This window comes from Thermobia domestica, chromosome 14, assembly GCF_964235325.1.
Source record: "Thermobia domestica chromosome 14, izTheDome1.hap1.1, whole genome shotgun sequence".
In the NCBI taxonomy this organism is placed as follows: Eukaryota; Metazoa; Arthropoda; class Insecta; order Zygentoma; family Lepismatidae; genus Thermobia; species Thermobia domestica.
In genome coordinates this window covers 144,262,484-144,285,664 of record NC_137467.1, presented here as the reverse complement: position 1 = coordinate 144,285,664, position 23,181 = coordinate 144,262,484, and the positions used below count along the sequence as shown (strand labels likewise).

Sequence of the window (23,181 nt, the reverse complement as noted above, 5' to 3'; positions counted from 1 at the left end):
TGTCCACATTACGTAGGCCATGTATGGTATCAATATAAAATAATAACTATAACGAACAAATCATGGATAACAACAGACTAAACACAACTTAGTGCTTTTAGGAATAAAGTACAACCTAACGCAAACTGAAATAAAGAAAATTCAAACACTCTACAACAATAAGAAAAATAGAATGTGACGTTACCCGTGTACGTTACAAAGTAATGTCGAAAGATAAGTAACGAAGTTGCGTGCTTATTTTGTTTTCAGTTCTTAATGGAAGAGCAGAAATGAGTGTATTATTCGAAGCGTGAATTTTTGGCCGAAAGAAAATTGTTTGTGTATTACTAGAACCAGCATATTTGCTCGAGCTGTGATCACTTCCTCTTTCCCTAGTTAAAAGCACCATTGAAGGGTTACTTTTTTGACGATGTTCTCACCATCCAGAAAGCAATGAAGAGGATCTTGAACACATTACAGCGCAAGAACTTGCAGAAGGCGTTCCATGACCTTCCGAATCGTGCAAACTGTTTATTGACAAACGAGCCTTTTACATGGAATAAACCGAGCTAAGTTTGATTCCATTTGGTTTTTCCAGACACTATCTCATTTCTCAATTTTCGCACTGTGTATGTTGCATGGGACTTGTTTTTCGTGTCTCATTTTGTACGTGTAGGACATAATTTTAAGAAGAGGCTTGTGCATTTTCTGGGTTTCTATTCTACTCAAGTTCTTGTCTATCTTCAGGCCGTAACAAAATACGAAGAAGGTCTTGTTGCCATTGACAAAGCATTGGAAATTCCTTTGGAATGTCCTCCAAATCCAGACGACACGTGGGAGAAGGCATCTGTAATGGTTCAAAAAATGAAGAAAACAAGGTAAGATCATACATTAAGTTTTACGTCTTAACGCACATGTATTAAATGATAAAATAGTTATTGCCTTATAATGTATCAGTGCATGCATATTAACACATTAATTTGTATAAAAGAGCAAATATTGTTACCTATGTCAAGGGGAAATCAGAGTTCCCACTCGTCCTAAAAATCCTGGAAAACCTGGAAATGTCCTTGAATATGCATTTCTGTCCTTGAAATTTACAGAAATACTAAATGTCAGAGTTTTAATTATGCAAATTTTGATTGCTGTTTTTGTGCTGAATAATTTGTCATGATCCTGCATGTGTAGGTGTTTTTTTTTTTTTTTTTTTCTTTCTTTCTCTTCCCAGCATGGTGGTTGGCTGGGTGTATGCCAAAACTTTTGATGTTTCAAACATGGGTTTAGCAACTGTTCGAAGCCACATAAAAGGCAAAATTCACATTCGAAAAATGAAGTTTTTCTTAGTATCTCTTTCCCAAAGCTCGTCTGTGGCTTCATATTTTAAGTCCTTCAGTCACTATTGGAGAAGAAATGGGTTATACCCAAAGAATGATTCTTTTGTGTGGAAAATTTACTGAGCAGTTTGAAGGTGCACTTGCTGGTTGGACCCTGAGAGGCTGGATTGTTTTTATTCAAAACTGTTGGATGGTTCAGAAGAATTTAAAGATTAGTTGTTAATCATAAAGAAGCTTCTGGTTTCGTCTCATGGACAGGCTGCTGTTAACGAGGCTACAGCACAAATAAAGATCTGCTTGCTGAAAATATGAAACAGAAATCATTGGTCGGTTTGGGATTGGTGTATGATAACATTTCCCATAAAGACCTTACTTCAATCAACATCATAAAAGAAACGCTGCATCATGCCTTTCATGCAAGGCAGCGGTATATGGTAGAGCTGGAGAAAATGTGGACTGTTGAAAGAGAAAGTCAAGTGCAGAGCACGAAGAAAGAGATAAGTGAAAATGCACAGAAACTGCAGAGAAAGAAAAGGAAATTGATGGAAACAATTGATGCTTTGGAGACCGAAGCAAACCTGTTTGCACATGAAGCAGAGCAGAAGTCTTACTTTACTTTATTGACAAAGTCAAATGCTATCGGCAGGGCAGCTTCGCTAAAGAAGGAAAAGATCATGTCTATAAATGAGGAAATTACACAACTCCATACCCAGTTTAAAAAACTTGTAATATAATTTTTTTTCTTCCTAATTGTATCTGTCACGCAATGAAGATGCCATGTATGAAAAATAAATTTTTGTTGTTCGTAAATTTGTTCGGTTCACAATTAAAATATCATATAGAAAGAATGAAAATATATGTGCTGGATGTGAGTGGATCGAAAGAGAAGTTGCGAGGCCACCAAAAATAAACAAATAAATAAAAAGCAGCACATTACGTTCTGCTTTGTTTATTTAATTATTGTGTATTAATACTGTACTTGCATTATTAATATTCACTGCATAAGCTGCTGTACTTTTCATATACAGGGTGTCCGAGAAGTCCTTCCCTGATTACAGAAATTGATAACTCAGGCTAGAAATAAGATAGAAATATGAAACTGGTGTTGAATTGTTTACAAACTATAAAAGTTTTTGTCTGTGTTAGGTTTGTTCTGTTTTACCAAGTCTCAATTTTTTTTTTTTTTTTTTTTTTTGTTTTTGTTTTTGTTTTAGGTTTGTAGTACGTAAGTAAGAAGCCCAAGAAGCCATGCCAACCAACCAGGAGAAGGCACAGTGTGTCCTGTGGTACCATGAGACACGATCACCAACCACGGTGCAGAGACAGTTCCAGACAACATTTGGGAGGACTCCACCTGATGTCAAGAGCATTAAAGCCTGATATGAGAAGTTCAAGAACACAGGGTCGGTTGCTGACCTTCCGAGGTCTGGTCGACCAAGAACCTCAGCAGACACGGTGGAGGCTGTGCGGCAGTCCTAAGAAATCGGTGCGCAGGGCCTCACGTGAATTACAGATGCCAAAAAGCTCTATCCATGACATTTTACACAAACGTTTGTTTCGTGCTTACAAAGTGCAACTCGTTCAGGCCTTGTTGCCCGACGACGGTACACGTCGATATGACTTTGCGGTCGAAATGCTATCACGTATTGAGGACGATAATGGTTATCTCAGACGAATTGCCTTTTCCGACGAAGCGACATTCTTTGTCAGTGGAGTAGTGAATCGCCATAATGTACGCATTTGGGGTTCAGAACCCCCCAGGGAGGTCAGGGAGGTCGTTGCATCGATCCCTCCAGTGATGTTGGATAATGTGTGGATGGAAATTGAATATCGCCTAGATGTGCTACGTGCTACCAAGGGTGCTCATGTGGAAGTGTACTGATGTGACCAAAACTTTTATAGTTTGTAAACAATTCAACACCAGTTTCATATTTCTATCTTATTTCTAGCCTGAGTTATCAATTTCTGTAATCAGGGAAGGACTTCTCGGACACCCTGTATATTAATGAAAGGAGGATACAACTGATTTATTTTACATACCACAATCGTCTGTAAATGCGAATTAAACAACTTACAAACAGTGAAAAAGTGGCTTGACTGGACCGGGACTCGAATCCGGGATCTCCGGCATACCGTGCCGATGCGTTAACCACTACGCCACCCAGAACAGCCAAACACTCTCCCACTCCTGCATTCGGTGATCTCTACTCAGACCACATGACTTGTACCACAGCCTAAGCTGCTGAGCTTGGACAATCCAGTGTCAGTATATTGAGAATATCTTTAACGGTTGTGATTTCATATATATTAATGAAAGGAGGAAACAACCGATTTATTTAGAGAGCACCGACTGCAGGAGTGGGAGAGTGTGTTTGGCTGTTCTGGGTGGCGTAGTGGTTAACGCATCGGCACGGTATGCCAGAGATCCCGGGTTGAAGTCTCGGTCCAGTCAAGCCACTTTTCACTGTTTGTAAGTTGTTTAATTCGCACCTACAGAGAATTGTGGTGTGTAAATTAATCGGTTGTTTCCTCCTTTCATTAATATATATGAAATCACAACCGTTAAAGGTGTTCTCAATATATGGACACTGGATTGTCCAAGCACAGCAGCTCAGGTTGTGGTACAATTCACGTGATCTGAGTGGAGAGCACCGACTGCAGGAGTGAGAGAGTGTTTGGCTGTTCTGGGAAAAGGACTGGGTGGCATAGTGGTTAACGCATCGGCACGGTATGCCGGAGATCCCGGGTTAGAGTCCGGGTCCAGTCAAGCAACTTTTTCACTCTTTGTAAGTTGTTACTGTACTTTTCGTTTCACTGTTGTGAGTTTTGAACCTATAGTTGCAATCCTGTCACACCTTCCTATGTCGAAGTCCTGGAAAATTGGCGATTTATCCTGGAAACGTCCTGGAAAGTTTTTTTTGGAAAACAGATTGGGAACCCTGGGTAATATTTTTCCTACTATATTTCTCAAATTGCACTGTTTGCTGATTCGTGTAGTTCTATTCTCCATATTATTTCTTGAACCTCTTATACAATTCAAAATTTTCTTCTTGCTTTCTTACGTAGACGCAAAACTAAACTCTGCCATTTACGAGGTGATATTTGTTTGTGACCAAATCTACATATGTATAGCTAAGAGAAACATGGAAACTAAAATAAAGGAACATATTAAGAGTCTCGAAGGGAAAGCACTAACTGATTTTGACTACTAAAACACCTAAGTAAATCTACGCATTACGTTAACCGAACCACCATCTTGCGCAAAACATTTTCGCCTGTAGAAAGATAAATACACGAATTTTTCTTCAAGGCCAAGGATCCTAAATCAGGACAAGCCTAGATAAAGATTGCGTAGGCAAACAGTGGTACTTACATCATAAATTACAGTAAAATCGTATCCTTTCTGTTATTACACCAAAATTTCCAAATTATTTGAGACAGTGCATTTCACAAAACATCAATCTAAGATACTTAAGATTCGATAACCCCTTAAAACACTAAAAAATGGCGCATCTTCGAAAACAGATATGGCTACCACTTGAAACCTCAAGTTACTAAATTTATGGTAAGGTAACTGCACATCAAATATTAGATTTTTCAAAAATTGTCAAGCAACGTTTTATCCCTTCCCTAGACCACTTGACATGGATTCACCCTAAATTCAGTGTTAATGGATGTGGAAACAGTTTTTTCAAAACAGAAGGATTGCGTATACCATATGCTTATTGTAAAATGTTCTGTATACAGTTTACCAATTCTCAGAAGGGGTAAAAAGGCTTACTAATACAGTTATTTTCGACCTTAAGTGCTGAAGTTGTCCTTTTCTCGGATCACAAAAAAGAAAAAATCCTGAATTAAGCGGTTGAAGAAGTAATCCGAAGAATAGAACTACACGAGTAAGCAAACAGTAAAGTTGCGAAATATAGTAGAAATATAATATCCCTTGACGTAACACATTGATAATTATAATAATTACTCTTTCACATAATAATTGCCTGTTGATATGTTATTAATTTTTAATACGTTTAGGTTTGGATATTTACGTCAGGCTAAATGAATCTAAACATACTATCAAAGAAGTAAACATATTATGTAAGACGCCCCTTTTTAATGAAAAGCTTGGTCTATGAGTTAGATCGTTAATAATAGTAATAATAACATTATGGTATACGACATTTTGAAATGTAATTTGGTTCCAAAATTTTGTGATTCAAGCTAAAAAAATTGTTGTTCTACTATCTACAAGATCCAGCGATAGTTCTGTATATGGCAACATTGAAATTTGAAAAATTGCAAATGGCATCCACCTTAGATAATTTCTAGTTCTTTATAATTTTTGGTTCTTAAGTATCTAAATGTTTTACAGCTTCAAGTTGTTCTACTTTTAGTAGGAAATGTAATTCGTATTTTTCAATCAAATATAAATATATGTAAGTAATATTTTTATGGTGTTCATGGTGGATCTATTTATTGAAACGCGATAGTTGACCTTCATTCCAGCTGCTGAAAGAATTATAACTCACTGGCTAGGAAAAAAAGAAAGTAAGATTAGGACAAAATCATTGATACAAGTGGATACTTGGATGCTGAAGAGTTTAAAGGTTCTTCTTTTAGAAATCAGCCAATTGCATTTTCTAGTACATGCATCATTTACCATTTGAGAAATTTTTAAGGCTATTTCAGAAAGAAGATCCACTAATTCATGTATTTCATTTAGGAGCTTGCATCCTTGTCAAGAATTTGTTAGATTGCTTCGCAAACTTCATTGAGTTTAGTTCGAAGTTTGTGGAAGAATTTATTCAGACAAAATTTTTTAAGTTCATGTCAAGAACTGGAGGAGGAAAGTTCTAGAAGACAGGAACGATTTGTTTTCTTGCATGTGATAACAAGGTTTAATCAGAAAGCTAAAGAAAACACGCTTTTTAAAACATTATTGATCAATCCCAGTTTAAGCTATCATAATTTACGTGAAACACTGTCTTCTATTGCCAGCTTCATTGAAAAGATACTAAATAGTGAGCAAATATATGCTAGGGTTAGATTTTTTGGGTTCATTATGTTAGATATCCTTCCAAATAGACTGTGCTACTATCAAAGGAACAACAATGTAACGGATAGTGAAGGTGAATCACGCAATTGAGTTTATAAAAACATTATGCAACAAACGAACTGTGCATCAAATAACTTTACAACTTCCTTTTCAGTGCAGTGAACAAAAAAAGAGAAGGCTACCATCAAAAGAACTACGATGTAGCGAACAATGAACGTAAATATTCTCTAGAATAATTTTTATGAAACATTTATTCATTTCTTAATCTACAGTGGCGGAGTTGACTCTCTACAACTACGAGCACTTCTCCAATTCAATTGCAAGACACAGGGTGCGAGAAAAATAACCACACAAGTCCAATACTATAACAAGTAATTGACAATGCAGCAACGTCAGTGGCAACGCTGTTCAACGACAAGTACACATACATATACCGACCAACGAAGACCTAAAACAGAATGATAAAGGCAAACTGTTTTTATAAAACGACCCCTCTTTTTTTTTTTTTTTTTTTTTTTTTTTTTTTTTTTTTTTTTTTCGAATATGCAAATCATAGGTCGTTAGTTCTTAGTTACACAGATTTATTTAGTAGGGGATTCGTCATAATAGTTGCGATGGTGAAACTATAAAATGGTCTTTACATCATAGGAATAACTTTGTATTTACTGAGTAACTAAATAAAAAACTCCTCTTGTATTTCAGGAAAGAGATTCTTGGCAGAATAGCTGATGCACAGACTAATGATATGACACCAGAAGTTGTTCCACCTCCTTCATACGAAGAGGCTATAAGAACAGGCGAACCAATGAGTCAGTATGGCGAACTAAACCGAGCGCTTAACGAGATGAAAGTTCAAGAAGGCTCTACGGCGTCTGAAGTCCTCTTTATTCAGGATGGCGTAAGAATCTATTTCATTTCGCCTGACGGTCGAGTTAGTGCTCCCTCGCTCCCTGCGCCATTAAGGATAATACAATTTCCAGGTATGTGTATTAGGCGTTAGAAAATAAATAAACTAAAGCAATTGTTCTTTCAAATGTAATGTTTAAGCACTTATTCCGCATACAGAGTATAATAAAAGAATGTTGAAGGGTGCGTGAATGTAATTCTAAGTGTAACAACGTAATAATAATAATAATAATAGTAAAAATCCAACACTCATCTAAGATATCCGACCGAGAACCATTCTTACACAGTTCCAGCGATTAACTTTCTCCGTCAATGTCATGTATATAGAACTCAAGAAAACCACATCTTTGACAAATCTTCTGCCCCGTAGAAATAATGGTTGTAAATTGGTAAGTAAAATTTCTTATGTTTCTTTGCTTTATATAACCTGAGTTGTCTTTCCACTTCCACTATCTAGATTTGAAGTGATATTTGATGTGCATCGTATTGTTTCATTTTCAAGTAATTAAATCTAACAATTTAATTTAACGTAAGATATATTGGCACTTATTTTCTTCATAAGGTATGCGACCTTATTTTCGTCAAAAGGTATGGTACAAAATTTAACATAGAAAATCAGAATGAAATTTTTATATATATCATTTCATTTCATTTCACTTTGACGGTGAAACTTAGGGGGGAGGGTGTATATATATATATATATATATATATATATATATATATATATATATATATATATATATATATATATATAATATTAACTTAATATATCCGTTCTTCGCATGGGGGCTGTATTTGGAAGTCAACGCCTGTTGGAGTATCACCATTCAGTTTAGCGACCGCGGAAACTATGGATTTGACACTAATATCGGTCATTTTGGTATATTTTTACATGTCTCGGCCCCCCTCCCCCCGTCCCGCATACAGTGGTAGCTGAATTTGCAAGTCATCACTAATGGAAGTGTCACCATTAATGTCAGCGACCGCGAAAACTATGGATTTGACCTTAATATCGGTCATTTTGGATTACTTTTACATGTCTCGGTATCCCCCCCTTCCTTCCGGTGACCTCCGGTCCGCAGCCGAATGGAGTAAATTTGGAAGTTAACGGGATCGGAGTTTCACCATTGATCTCAGCGACCGCGAAAACTATGAATTTCACACTAATATCGGTCATTTTCTACTAAATGCCCCCTCTGAAACCCCTGGTTCGAAATTTAAAAAAAAAAAAAAAAAAATCTTCGTCTAGATCTGCGGCCTGGACCAAGGTACCGGTGACCAAAATTTGGTAAATCTCGGTCTACTCGTCTGGTCCCCAGGTCACGCACACACAGACAGACAAACACACAAACAAACTCTTTATTTTATTTATATTAGATTAGATAAATGATCGAAAATGACCGATATTAGTGTCGAATCCATAGTTTTCGGGGTCGCTGAGACGAAGTGACACTTCCGATGCTGTTTAAGTCCAAAATCGGTCCTTTAAGCCCAAAACGAAACGTATTTTTCTCATGCGAAAAACTGGTATTCTGGTAGTAAATAAATAAGTGTAAAGATAAAAGAATCTCTAAGATGAATTATTAAAAAATAACGAAAACATAATAATAAATATTATTATAATTATAATTTTTTATTGGTATCAGGAAATTATAGACTAATAGTCCATTTACGATTCCCAAGAATAGTACATAAATACAGGATGATTTTTTTTAAAACTCACGGATTTCATTTGGGTCTAGAATTTCTAACAGAAGTCCGATTTTCATGCGGTTTGTGGCAAATGATCAAGGAAGGATGGGAGGTGTATGGGATCATGTTTACTGGTTTAAATTCATTCGAGGTAATATCTGCCACGCCTCAAGAAAAAACGCAAATATTTGCCAGTGCACCTTACAATTGGAATTAAGTGTAGTGCGGTGTGAAAATTTGAGTTTTCTTCGTACATGGAAACCTCACCCAAGATCAACAAGAATAAGAAATAGGAAACTGGGCTGTTGTATTGGGAATTGCGCTATACAATTCTGTGCTACTGTGTGAGTATAATCAGGACACAGTGAGAATAGTGTACTCTTTGGAGCAACATGAGTTTATCGTTAAAAGTTTTTGGTAAACGGAATCTGTTGTTGCTTTCCGAAGGACATTTAGAAACAAATTTGCCTCACGTTCTGCGCCAGATAGTAACATAATATACCTATGGTCGTTAGTGAATAAATTGGAAGAAACAGGATCGCTTCTGTGTGAGACAGGGAAGCATCGGACCCTGTAGGCAGTTCTTGTGGAAAATGTCATTTATCGACTCCTTAGGTCGCCCAAGAAATCTCTTCGTCGTTTGTCGCAAGAAATCGGCTGTAGCTATTCAACATGGGATTTTTGGGTGTTACCACTAACACAATATGTATTCTGCAATTTCGCTTCAAAAATCCAAAACCTCATTTCAATTGCAAGGTACACTGGCGAATATTTGCTGTTTTTCTTGAGGCGTGGCTGATATTACATCGGATGAATTTAAACCAGTACACATAGTCCCATAAATTTCCCATTCTTACTTGAACATTTGCCACAAACCGCATGAAAATCGGACTTCAGTTAGAAATTCTAGACCCAAATGAAATCTGTGAATTTTTAAAGAATCACTCTGTAATAAAACAATCATGCATACAATAGTATTTTAAAAAACATACAAAAGTAGCATAATAATACATATCAAATAAAACATAACTAAAATTACAATCGGGTATAAAAGAATTAACATGCACGGACAATAATGAGATAAATAGAAATAGTGTAATTAATTGAAACATGCAAAAAAAAAAAAATAAATAAAATAAAATAAAATAAAATAAAATAAAATAAAATAAAATAAAATAAAAAAATAAAAAGTTATAAGTTATAAGTTGTAAGTTATAAACTTTCTTTCATTAGAAGGAAAATCAGGAGTAAAGACATCAATTATATATAAATAGTTGTTGGCATTAGACAAACATTTATATATCGGTGCATCACTAAAATTATAAATATATTTTAAAATTTTAAAATTTCTTCGTGCCATGTTAGGGACACCAAGACTAACAGCCGATTAACGGTCATTTGCCAGTCAAAATATTATGGAGTAGTGTGATGTCGAATAAAGTTCTTCGTTCAGATAGTTTAATTAGACCAAAAAATGAAATGAAATATTTCAGTTTTACGTCCCACGCTTATGCCGGTGAGGCTAAAGGAGACGGTGATGATGAGAGATGAATGAAATGGTGGAATGAAGAAAGTGGGAGGAAACGGGAGAACCCCGATAAAACCCACGAGCACGGTGTTTTTCCACCACACTCCTCACGGCGCGAGCTGGGATCGAACCAGTGACCCCAAGAACCGGAGGTAAACGCTCTACCACTGAGCCACCGCGCCCCCCCCCCCTTAATTAGACCAAGAAGGTGCCTAATTTCATCATGAGTTTTCTCTGATAAAAGTTTAAATTTTAATTTTAACCATGAGAGAAACAGATTTTGAACTACTTCCATATCCTTTTGAAAATACTGGGCTTCTTTATTCCAAATACTAGTACAATATTCAAGATGACTTCTTACGTTAGCATAGTACAAAAGTAAGCAGGTTTTTAAAGAGGAAAAATCTTTAGAAATCCATTTTATGATTCCTAAGTTTCTTCTAGCTTCAGAAACTATGCATTCTAGATGTTTATTAAATAACAACTTGGCATCAAATGTAACACTTAGATCCTTAATAAAGACAAGCTTTTTGACCAATACATTATCAACAAGATAGTTATAATAGACAGGGTTAGTTTTTGAAGTAAAAGATACCGTGCATAATAATAATAACAATAATAATAATAATAATAATAATATAAATCACTAAACTCTGCGTCAGATAGGGAGGAAAGAAAGTTGATAGAACCAAAATTAAGAACAGAAAAGTAACTATAAAGTGTTCGTAGGGTCATTTTGGAATGAGTTCACGTAATAGTGTTGCAATGTTTGAAACTATTGTATGTTTGTGCGTGTGTGTGTTTCAAATTGAGAAAAATGAGACTGCTGGAACGAGTTGAGGTAAAGATTGGAGTTTGGCGTCCCTTTCGGTAACGAGGCTATATGAAACTTGAACCTACAGCTTAACGTGGGATTCGATTTACATGAGTTCCCGCCGGGAATCGAACCCGGGTCTCCCATGTCCAAAGCGCATACGCAAGCTATATAGCCACAAAGAAGCTCTTGAGTGCAGAAGAGCGAAGAAATAATAAATAAAGGGAAACATTTATTTAAATGTGATTGAGAGGAAAACGATGATAAAAGAAATACATATAAAATTTTAAAATAATGAGAAAGAGAGCGAAAAGTCTTCACGGAAAATAAAAAGAAGAAAACTGTGTGGAAAACAGAGTGATTATAATGAGAGATATAGACGGTTAGGACCGGAGGGAGACGTTCACGGATAGGATGGTATGAACATCAGTGGATCATGATTAATTGCCGCTAGAGAGAGGTTAGAGAAATTGATATTACTCATAGTACATGCATGTTCTTCGCACGGAGAGAATAAGTTTACAGAAAGTATTTGGAACTTCTTCCCTTCTTTAAGATATATATAGGGGATGAGTTTGGGTTTGAACTGCATCTGGAATATCACTATTCATTTCAGCGACCCCAAAAACTATGGACTGGGCACTAATATCGGTCGTTTTCGATTATTTTTAGATAACACTTACTTCCCACCTTCCTCTACCGATTCCATACGTGTAACTACGAGAATTGAATTTTCAATAGTGATAAATATTTATTTACAAGTGTATAGAAAGAATATAAGTATTACTTTCTCTCGACGTTGCCTCCAGCTTGTTGTAGCGAACTGTTGTTAGAAATATGAAGATCGTAGTACACTCACAGTAGTGCCTGTTCCGTTGATTGTTCAAATGAAGCATCTATTACCTGGGAATCCACCGCAATACGTGAAACGTTTGGGAATCCACCAATTCGGAATAAAGAATGGCAGGAAGTGGATCTTTCATTTTGAAAAATGAAATTAGTTACAAAGTCCAGAGAGTGTAGTAGAACACTTCCTGATCTCCCCTCAAGCAAACAAATCAGTCAAAGGTTTCCGTCGATTATGTTTCGCGCGGGCACATTCAATCACCGTCATGCGCAATTGTACACTTTTAGACATTTGCATGCCGGTGGAAAATAGACTTCATATGCTGAGAGGAAGGTTAGGTATTGATCTAAAATATGGTAGGAGCGAAAACTGCCCTTTCTGCTTTATCGCGTATATACAGGAGTGTTGTCACAATCTTCCAGCCATCGTATATACATTAACACATGTAACTAGTAACCACTCTTAAGGCTTCTAATGAGAAGGTTCACAGTATACAGATGTTAAGTCTTTTTACGTCTTCTTTTGTGCCTAGTAATATCAAAGAATATGTCATTGATTTTCGTAATGGAGCCAGTTATTTTGTTCGAATTCTTCCTTTTTCAGATGTGGGTGGAGAAGGAGGCCAACGACAGGTTAAGGCATATTTAGAAGTTGGAGAGTGGATATACCCTCTTGTTCCAGATTTATCACCTGTCCTACGAAGTGACTATGGGGCTTACATATTGCCAGATATTCAGTCTCAAATAGAAGGTACGTAAGGTCTCGGTAAGCCACTATTTAGTGTGTATTAACAGGTTATTTATTTTCTTACGTGTTGACATAATAATAATCTATATATTAAAATGCTAGGTTCATATGTTTGTAGTCAATTCTTTTGAGAATGATGTCTCGGAAACCACAAGCTCTAGAAAGATGCCGTTTTAACTGGTCGGTTGCAAATTTTGTATATATTATTCAGTTCTAATGGAATATTTTAAAAAGTGGCCGTTATTTCTTTATTACTTTTTTTTTAAGGGGTACACTGGAAGTATTGAAATTTTAAAAAGTAAAGCATCATATCCTGCAAGTTATACATCCCAATACCACACATTTGTATATACGGGGTTAGTGTATCCCTCCGGCGTTTGTTTCATGGCCAAATGATAATGAAAAACAAAGGATAACAATTTCTTCAGTCTAAGATAAATCTTTATTGTTTGGAGTGTTGTCCAATTAACATATAAAGGAAGTCGAAGTGGCTAACAAGTGAACATTGCCGTGGTTTTGATTCTAACTCGGATTACCTTGTTCTTCGGGTACAAATCTGAGTAATGATTGGATTTCATTTTGAGCAGAAGTTCCAATATCATTCATCTTACTTGTTAAAAAGTGGTATTAAAATTCATTCAACCAAATAAGTTGCTTCTTGGAGCCGCGGTGGCTCAGTGGTGCGTGAGGTCTCTCTGATTCGATCCCATTTGTCGCCAGGTGGTCTTTGTGATAGAGAAACACCGTGAGCATAGACTCTTTCGTTCCTCGTTCATCATCATCACCGTTCTCTTAGCCTCAGAGCATAATTCTGGAATGTTGAACTAAAAGATTTATATTATTATTAATGATAAATAACTACTATTCATCCGAGTACGAATAATAGTGAACTTTTTGAGAACTTCAATCGCTATCAAAGAAAAAAATTAAATACTTTATTCAAATGGTATTGGATAATAAATATAATAGCGATTACTGCTTGGAAAGTATAGGAATAAGACTGCCGAGTTGTAATGTAAGAAGTCAATCGACATTGGTGTAACTAAATTCAAAACGCAAAATATTGAGAAGAGTGGCAAAGTCTTATAACATTTAAAAATGAACGTATGTTGGGAGAAATAATAGAGCTCCCTTTTTTTTAACAAAGATGAAACTGTTTTAACTTTATGATAAGGGACTTGATTTTATTGTTGTTATGTATCTTCAGAATATCTTTAGTTATAACATTTTATTCAAAGAACCAATCTTGTGTGTGGAAATATGGCAATAAGTAACAAGGATCTTTTACATAGCGGATATGAAATTTTAAGCAAAGTTAATTCATTCTTTAAACGATAGTTAAATGTAGCTTTAATTTCCATAGTTCTATAAATGGTATATTATGATATTGATTGTTTCTATTTTAATCTTGTTTTATAATCAGCTTAAATCTTGTAATTTGAATATTAATCTTCTGACAAGGGCCTTAACCAGCCAATATTCATTCTATGCTACAAATTTTGTGGTCTGTTTTAAATGATTGTATAATGGTTTTACGTAGTGTTATATTTTTGCCAATGAGCTGTTCACAGCATTGAAAATATAATAATAATAATAATAATAATAATAATAATAATAATAATAATAGTAATAAGTTTTAAAAGTAAACTTTATAAAATATATTGAAAAATGCAAATATATGAAAATGTACCATGCGTGTATGTAAAGGTTAATAAATACGATCTTACGGTCGATTGAAGGAGACTTCAAACTTGTTGCGGGATTTAAGCTCTGACTAAAATGGCGTCACGACTTTATTGCTGTTGGTTACTTCCTGCAAATCCAAAAGTTACTTTACTCTAGGATCTCTGTTAGCCGTTAGCCTTCTTGTTCCTGTTCATAAATGCGACATGTTGTATAGTTTAAGTAACATTTAAAGAAATGAAAAACAGAGTAACCTGTAAAATTTGTTTCAGGTGCTGCAGTTGGTCTCATGTTGCCTCAAGAAGCGGATGCGTCTGTGTATGAGTTGCTGGATGACATTCTACATGGTTTTGTCCAACGCCCTGCTGATACTGATACTGTTCCCATTAGCAGACGCGTGTCTGAAGGTATTGTAAAAGGTAGTATTTCGCTTGGTAGCACTTCTTCGTAGCAAAGGCTTAAGTTTCTGTGATTGTGACTTTCTGCTCATTTCTAGGTGAAGTATTCTATTTAAGTGAATACTGGAGGTGCGGGTGTTTGAAGAGCTGTGCATTTCCTTTTTCAGCATGAATGATATTGTGATCTTGGTAGCGGATGTTATTTTTCTTTTATAATTTTATATTTCTTTTGTTGGAATGATGCTTCTTTTCTTTCACATTTGTAGTGTGAATTTGTTCTGAAGCACGAAAAAAAAAATTCTCTATAAATAAACATAATATAACCTGTATGTAGAATCGTGGTAAACTTAGCTGTCCATGTGGATATAATCACTCTAGATGTGCGTTTTATTGATAGCTTCGGAACGAGTCAACTAAGTTTAACTGATAAACTAAAATGGTATTTACATAGTTCTTTTTTTATCCTATTGATACAAGAAATCATGATGGTAGAATTTTCACTGACTAGGCTGTGAGCACCGTTGAGAGTTTTTTGGGTCACGGCACAGTCTTCATTGTTCTATGTACCTTCAGCACATTAACGTGCGAATGACAACAATGCGGCAGACAATCTCGCGTGTAGGTTTACGTTTCTTATTACTAGCTTTAATTTTTGATTTTTTTTTTTGGGGGGGGGGGGATAGCAGTGAGAACCGCTAGTTTAGATTAGTTATACAGGTGATGATTATATACACTAAAATATACAGAAGATTGTTCGGTTTATATTTGACCTATTTTGGAACGCTGCTGTCACCTGTACAGGGAATTTCTCGACTGTCGGGTCATGGAGTGTACCACCCCAACGTGATGTGGCCAATCATTATATCTGGCGCAGTTGTTTGTCCGCGATTTTACAACCCCTTCTCGCACTACATTCCTAAGTTTAAGATACACTCCACAAACTGTACTGTTCGATGTAAAACTAGGAAATACATTGGGCGAAGTTAAAATGAAACGCACACTCTTCACATTGAATGAAAGCTGTTTATTTCATGCATATAATAACATCTGAGCAATTACGTACTGCGACACCAATCACAAAGTACGTCACGAGTTTTCTTGCTAGTGCAGAGTCCTCCCCCCCCCAAGGAAATCGTTACTGTCGCCTAGTACGGATACAAGGGTAAGTTTTTGAAGGCGAGTGTTACCTAAAGAATGAGTCAGGAAAAACCTGGCCATTTTCCTCCCTCCATGTTTTCTAGTATATAAGATGAACATTGGCAGCACTGTGCATAAGCAAGGGCAGACTGTCGATCTTACTCACGAATAGATTGTCAGTTGTGAAGTGTGCATACTGTGGTAAAGAACGATGAGTCAGTTAGAAAAACGAAAACTAATTGTGAACAAATACCTCGAAAATCCAGGTATGTCCTTAAATAAATTAAGCAAACTCGTAAAATACCCTCGGTCTACTGTGCAAAATGTAATTAAAAAGTACGCACAAGATTTAACTGTTGAAAGAAAACCTGGCTCAGGTAGAAAACCGGGGACTAGCCAACCGAAGCTGGAGAAAAGGGTTACTGCATTGCTGCGTCAAAATCCTTATTTATCGGAAAGAGCAGTTGCTGGTGTGGTCAAAGCGTCCCAATCTACAGTGCACAGATTTAAGCAAGGAAAAGTTTACGATCTTTCAAAGTCCAAAAGGTACCTAACCGAGACGAAAAGCAAAAAGTGACGGCAAAATCCAGAGCAAGAAAACTCTATGATCAGTACCTTACTCAATATGGATGTTGCATTATGGACGACGAAACATATTGTGTCGCTGATTTCAGTCAAATTCCCGGAAAGGAGTAGTATGTGGCACTGAAGAGGGGAGATTTGCAGGATAAATTTAAACAACGGAAGGCATCCAAATATCCCAAACAATATTTGATTTGGCAAGCTATTTGTTCATGCGGTAAAAAAAGCAAAGCGTTCATCACAACAGGGACAATTAACGGCGAAATTTATACGAAGGAGTGTTTACAAAAACGCTTGTATCCATTTGTGATGTCATACAGTAACTCTGTTTTCTTTTGGCCAGATCTTGCTACCTCTCACTACTCTAAAGCAGCCACTGATTGTTATAAAGAAAAGGGTATCGTCGCAGTTCGAAGAGAGGCAAATTCACCAAATTGCCCTGAACTTAGGCCAATTGAAAAATATTGGGCCCACATTAAAAGAACATTGAAAACATCAAAAGGGAAGGCGGCTGACTTGAAAACTTTTCGTCGCAAGTGGACTGCAGCTGCCAATCAAATAACAGAAGAAGATGTGCGAACTCTTATGAAGCGGATTAAGAGTAATGTACGAGCATTTTTCCATAATTAGTTCTTTATAATATATTTTGTGTGTTTATTTTTTTAAACTTTATAGTCAACTAAAATATGCAAACGACCTTTCTTCTTTTCATTTCTTTACCTACTTTTTTGGTCAAAGTTACTGGCCAAGTTTTTTCTGACTCATTCTTTATTTCCGGAAACCTATGCTCCCAATCTATCGGAAAGACAACCCTCATTTGTACCCTAAGCGCCCACCCATTCTTCTTCGGGTTTTATCACAACACGAAGCAAGAAACAAAGGAAATCAATATTTCCTTTCATGACAATCCTGTCGAAAGCACTGATTCCAGCCAAGTGGATTTCTGGCCTATGGAAAACGTACAGGGATGGATTTCTTATGCCTGCCCTCCAACATAGCTTGTTGCAGTCGAAATTGCGATGTAGGGCGATAGTTTATAATATGGTGGTATAATTAAACAAAGCTGGCGTTAGTACACTTTGAAACTCGGTCTGATATTGAACAACCTTTAATATAATTAATGCTTATCAATCCTGTTTATCCATCTCTTATTTTGTTACCTAATCTTAACAATGCAGACAACATAGTCGATGAAAAATTTATCGATTAAACATTTTAGAATGAATCTGTAATAAGATAAAGAGGACGAAGGGGAATACATTTTATGTAGTAATCGTCATGTTAATCACTTTATGTTGGCAAATTTAAATCATTTTTGTCTGATGCAGAGAGAACGTGTTTCTTGCTACCAGCGTTTCCCAAACTTTCTTTTTTTTTAGGTGGGGACCACTTATTGGTCAGGGTGTTCTACAATAGACCCTACTTTTTTGTCTCCATAGAAAACAAATTAGTCATATTATTATTATTATTATTATTATTATTATTATTATTATTATTATTATTATTATTATTATTAGGATTACCTAAGTGGGACTTATAAGATTGTAATATTAGTACGTCTGTCCGTTGCTCTACAGATGACTCTTGAACGAAAGTGTATTTTTGAATTATGATTAGTGCAATTGTTAGCTAGGGCGATTATTTCGGACGAGTTTATCAGTGGAGTTAATCCGTTAACATGTTCACGAGTAATGGTGGCTATGCATATCCGATTTTCTACAATTGAAACAATGATGTATAATTGTGGAATGCCAGAATTTACACATCTCGCCGTTAGATGGAAGCAGACATTCTCCAAGGTTGACATCTGCCGGACGAAACTTCCCGTGATTTTCGTTAATGTCTTCAGGAGAGTTTTGAATTATTTTGATATTAAAATTAGTTTTTAATTAAATGTGTTGTTCCTAGCGCATAAGAACAACAGATGACAGGACTGCTACTCATGTAACTGTTGTCAGACAATTCATAGGTTTACAAAATTATTTTTGTGACCGATTACAGAAAACATATACCAAGTATACTGCATGAAGCTTTGCTCATAGCAAACAATAAAAACTAATGCAAATTCTCACTAATAGTTACTAGTTTTTCCTGATATGCCCGAAAGGTGAAAGGTGATTATTTTAACACCTAATTTTTGCTGTGTGCAGAACGACTATCTTGGAGCATCTGTTAATCCAAATTTTTGTAGTGTTAAACTGTGTAAAAAGTTATTGAACAGTCCTGATGAACAATAGACGGTAAGTTATCTCTGCAAGGAGAGATCACACACATGAAGTTACTATAAGATTAATCTAAAATTCACTGGAAGAATGCAGTTGTGCCCAAACTCTAAAGGAAATATACGTATGTCCGAGACTTTATTTTCGTGAAGAAGCTGACGGAAACTACGAATTGCTTCTCTTGCCTTTAGGCGGAGTTTTAGTGGCAACATCAAAGTCTAAAACAAGTGGAAGAATTTAGCAGGTGATCGTATTACCTCTTATATGCATACATATGGTATACTGTCGTTAATGTTTTCTAGTAGAATTAAATTGATAGATTCATTTCATAGAAACAACATGAAAAGAAGCAACAAACCGTACTTTTTTCTAAACTTTAGGAAAAAAGGCCCTTTACTGTATATCGTTGGGTATTGCCAAAAAAAAAAAAAAAAAAAAAGCGATGAATATGTGTAGTCAGGCCCGTATTTAGGTAAGTTCTATTCTGTGCCCGTGCACAGGGTGGCAAAATTTTAGATCTTTTTTTTAAAGATTTACAATAAAGTAATATTTAAAACTAGCAACCCGCAGAATCTGTGCAAACGCGAGAAAATATGTTAATGTGTTTAGTTCGCTGTAATTACAATAGTTACTAACTAATTAGCTAGCTATCTGATTATTTTTAGAAAGGCGTCCTCTCCCACTCCCACCCAAAGGGGTGAAGATAAACTTGAACATCATGAAAACTGATGCCGTTAAACTCAGCGACCTCGAAAACTATGAATTCAACACTAATATTTGTCGTTTTCAGTTACTTTTAATATCTCGCTCCCTCCCTGGGGAGTGGAGTATGACCTTGAAGTTAAATTAAATTAAAACTATTACTATTCATCTCAGTGACCCCATAAACTATGAACTCAACTCTAATATTGGTCATTTTCGATTTTTAAAATGCCCCCATGTTATTCTTATGGGGACTTTGCACCCCTATGTCTCGACTCAAGTGTGACCTAGGGATTTGGAACAGGTTATTTGAATCATTTCTCTGAGAGCTTTAAAACATTAAAATTTCATATTTATATCTAGTATGGTTTATCTATCACCATACCATAATCATCATTGAGAGAAGTAGGCTCTTTAAAATTACGTTGTAACTTTTGTAACATGTAATACCTAAACTACTACTCAACAAGAGCTAATATGTTTGCAAAATCAAGACTTGTTTCCTTGTTTGAGACATAAGTTTGTGCGGGGAGGGAGGGGGCGGCAAATTATTTAGAGCACAGGGGTGCACAATATATATAAATAGAGCCTGTGTGTAGTTATCGGCGTATGAGAAGGAATCTCAGATGAGAGTTAAAATCTTACTTTTAAAAATAGAACTAATACACACTAGCATTTGGAAATTCTCTACTAGCATTTACTTTGATATATAGCTTTGCAAAAAGCCCTTAGAGAGACAGAGGGTATGTCTTTGTTTCCTTTAATCCCAATTACCTGGAAGATTAAAGGAGCTTTGCCTTTTTGTGTTCGTTCTTCTTTTTTCTTTGTGACGTAGAATGTGAAGAAACGATGGATAGAAAATTAGAAACGAAAGTAGTGTTCTTTCCAAAATAAAAAGTAACGTTAGTAAATGTAGGCTCGAAATAGCTGCACATCGGAGATATTTCCGTCTGAGAAATGTTAAAAATTAATTTCATAGCAAGATAATTCGACACGGCAGTTGGTATTGCAGTCAGTCAACTTGCTTTCTCCAAAATTTAATTCTTTGAGATCGCCTAGGATATTTCTATACGATTTGTGAAATCCTTATCAGTTTATCCTTTGCAAACAGTTTATTTTTTGCGTCTCTCTCTGTAATAATATTACTTGTAGTATTTTGATAAAGCAGTATAGCTTTCACCTTGATATATGGCACGGGTAGCCAACTGATACACTAAAACCCTGTCAATTTAACGACCTGCTCATCTTGGCCTGGTTCGTCTTGAACCTGCATTTTCCCATAAAACATTCGTTATTTATTGCTGTGTAAGTTGGCCACCTGTGTATCTTGGAAGTTGGCCGCGTTGAAGCAATGTTTACCCTATGATGGTAATGATAAATTTACCAGCGTATCTTGGGCACGCAAATACCGTTTTGTTAATTTTCTTAACTCTCTTATTCTCATATGAAAGGCAGATGTTCTGTATTTGTGACTGGAAACAAAAAATCATGGATTCCTACGATTTGTTCTTGGAGGTCAATAGCCAGAACACTACCCTGACAAAGGGAGGTGAAGGAATATGTGAATAAGAAAAAGCACGTACAGGAATTCAGGAAATGGTTGTACGTATTTGTTTACCTTGTCTGTTTTGGTAAACCACTAGTTATATCGGCTCCTTTCATCAGTATGGAGCTTTAGTAATTCCAGAAAATTCTCAAGGTTAAAGCTAACCAACCATATCAGTTGTAAACTATTGGCACCTGACGCCGTGTCGAAAGGTAGCGGAGGTTTTGAGATGTGAATTCCCTTAAGATTTTCTCAAAACATCTTTAGCTGCGAGGGAATGATTTGTAGCTCATTAATAAGGGGCAGTTAATTACTAAATTAGAATGTACATATGTGCCAAAAAGTGTAAGAGAAATACGTTTAGAATGAACCACTGTGAATAAATTGGTTATTAATGACTAATTCGCTATTTTTCGTAAAGTATCTACAGAAAATATTTCACTGTTTAATCAGTTCAGTTTAAAAGTAGCTGTCGTGCCATTGCTTATAAAAATTTTACAATCAAGTAATACTAGAAATCCTATTCTAAAAATGCACCAATCATGCTTATTTTCTGTAAGTTGGCCACTTTTCAATGGAACCGACGGTGGCCAACACAAACAGATTTCACTGTATGTAGCAACTGAGAAATGTCATACTGTTTGTATCGATCATTGTTGTTTAATGGGATTCTGAACAGATATTAGATAGCCGGTTATTTCTGAAATGAAAAGTAGTCTTCAAATCTAACAAGGTTAGCTACCCGTGATATACAGTTTTGTATTGAGTTAACCTAGCGTCAGTAGTACTCGAGATATTTTGCGACAAAGTACAATCGTGTTAAAAGAGAATAAAAATTGCTGCGTTGTATTATACCTTCGAGTATTAGCGTAAGGGAGTTTGTATGAACAAAGTACAATAAGAAGTAAAACATGTTTGGTTATCTAAGACCTAAAAAATCATTGATCTAAAATCTAAAAGGTCACAATTAGATCGTATAAATATTTTAACTTGTTATGCAAATAATAACAAAAGTGGAAACTAGTCTCATAAGACGGATATTGCAGAGATCGAAAGACATCAGTAATTTTTTTTAATCTATTGGAAATATTAGCACTTTTCGAGAACCACTTTTTTGAACTTCGAGAGCCATATTTTGAACTTCGCCTTTTAAATTGCTGAATTGTTTGAGCTTCGTACCTAAATATGTAAACATCAAAAGAGCTTTCATACTAGGTGTCACTCAACACGTTAGTATATCCTAGTTATTTATTTATTTATATAATTTAATTCATTAATTTGTTTGTGTGTCTGTTCTTGTTTATTTTTAATTCTTTTCTAGTCTTTGGACCATTCCCAAGGTTTTCGACTTCTTAGTATATATTCCGTTTAAATAATCTGTAAAAATGGTGGAAGTTTTCTTCCAGAATTTAACAGATGTGCCTTATGTATGTAACATTTGCTTGACAGCATGCAGTATTATTTTTATATTTCGTATTGTTGGAATAATTTTTACTTTGTATAAACACAGGATTACTGTTTAAATAAGAGTTATATTTAAAGGTTCTTCTAATTGAAAACATACCATTTTCCTATATTCTTTAGACCGTAATCAATATATATATTATTCTGTTCTGTAGGAGCTGAAAAAATATCTCGGGGTTTGGTAAAAGGAGCTGAGAAAGCAAGTGAATTTATGAACTATAACACACCAAAATTAATGAATAAGTTAACGCCTGAGTCTAATCCACGTCCTGTACCAACGAACGTGCAGAAAAGTATGCAGGTAGCAAGGAATGTTTCCGGCAAAGCTGTGCAAGTTACCAGCTTTCTTGGTAAGTAAATATCTAGTATTTTTATTCACTTTGAAAGTTCCAGAAGGATGTGCCCAACCATAATCGGAATTCGTCTCTGTACACCTAACTTTTTCTCTGCTACGATTGAAAGGCCTTTCAAATACTGAAGTATATAGTTTCGGTACATTTTGGTAAATCAACACTTTATTATTCCTTAGAATAGATACTTTTTTTTCACA

At 35.6% G+C, this 23,181-nt stretch overlaps 1 protein-coding gene across 2 annotated transcripts in view; it reads left to right on the top strand.

Moving 5' to 3' along the window:
* The window catches only part of spartin, a 56,946-nt gene that overhangs the window by 22,555 nt on the left and 11,210 nt on the right, over window positions 1-23,181 (top strand). Inside the window, exons 3-7 of one of the 2 annotated variants that reach the window (XM_081738994.1) lie at window positions 727-857; window positions 7,066-7,343; window positions 12,754-12,900; window positions 14,853-14,987; window positions 22,787-22,981. In XM_081738994.1, the coding sequence (XP_081595120.1) occupies window positions 727-857; window positions 7,066-7,343; window positions 12,754-12,900; window positions 14,853-14,987; window positions 22,787-22,981 (886 nt within the window). Of the gene's footprint in view, window positions 1-726; window positions 858-7,065; window positions 7,344-12,753; window positions 12,901-14,852; window positions 15,000-22,786; window positions 22,982-23,181 lie in introns of both variants that reach the window. The other variant, XM_081738993.1, reaches the window with a different exon arrangement.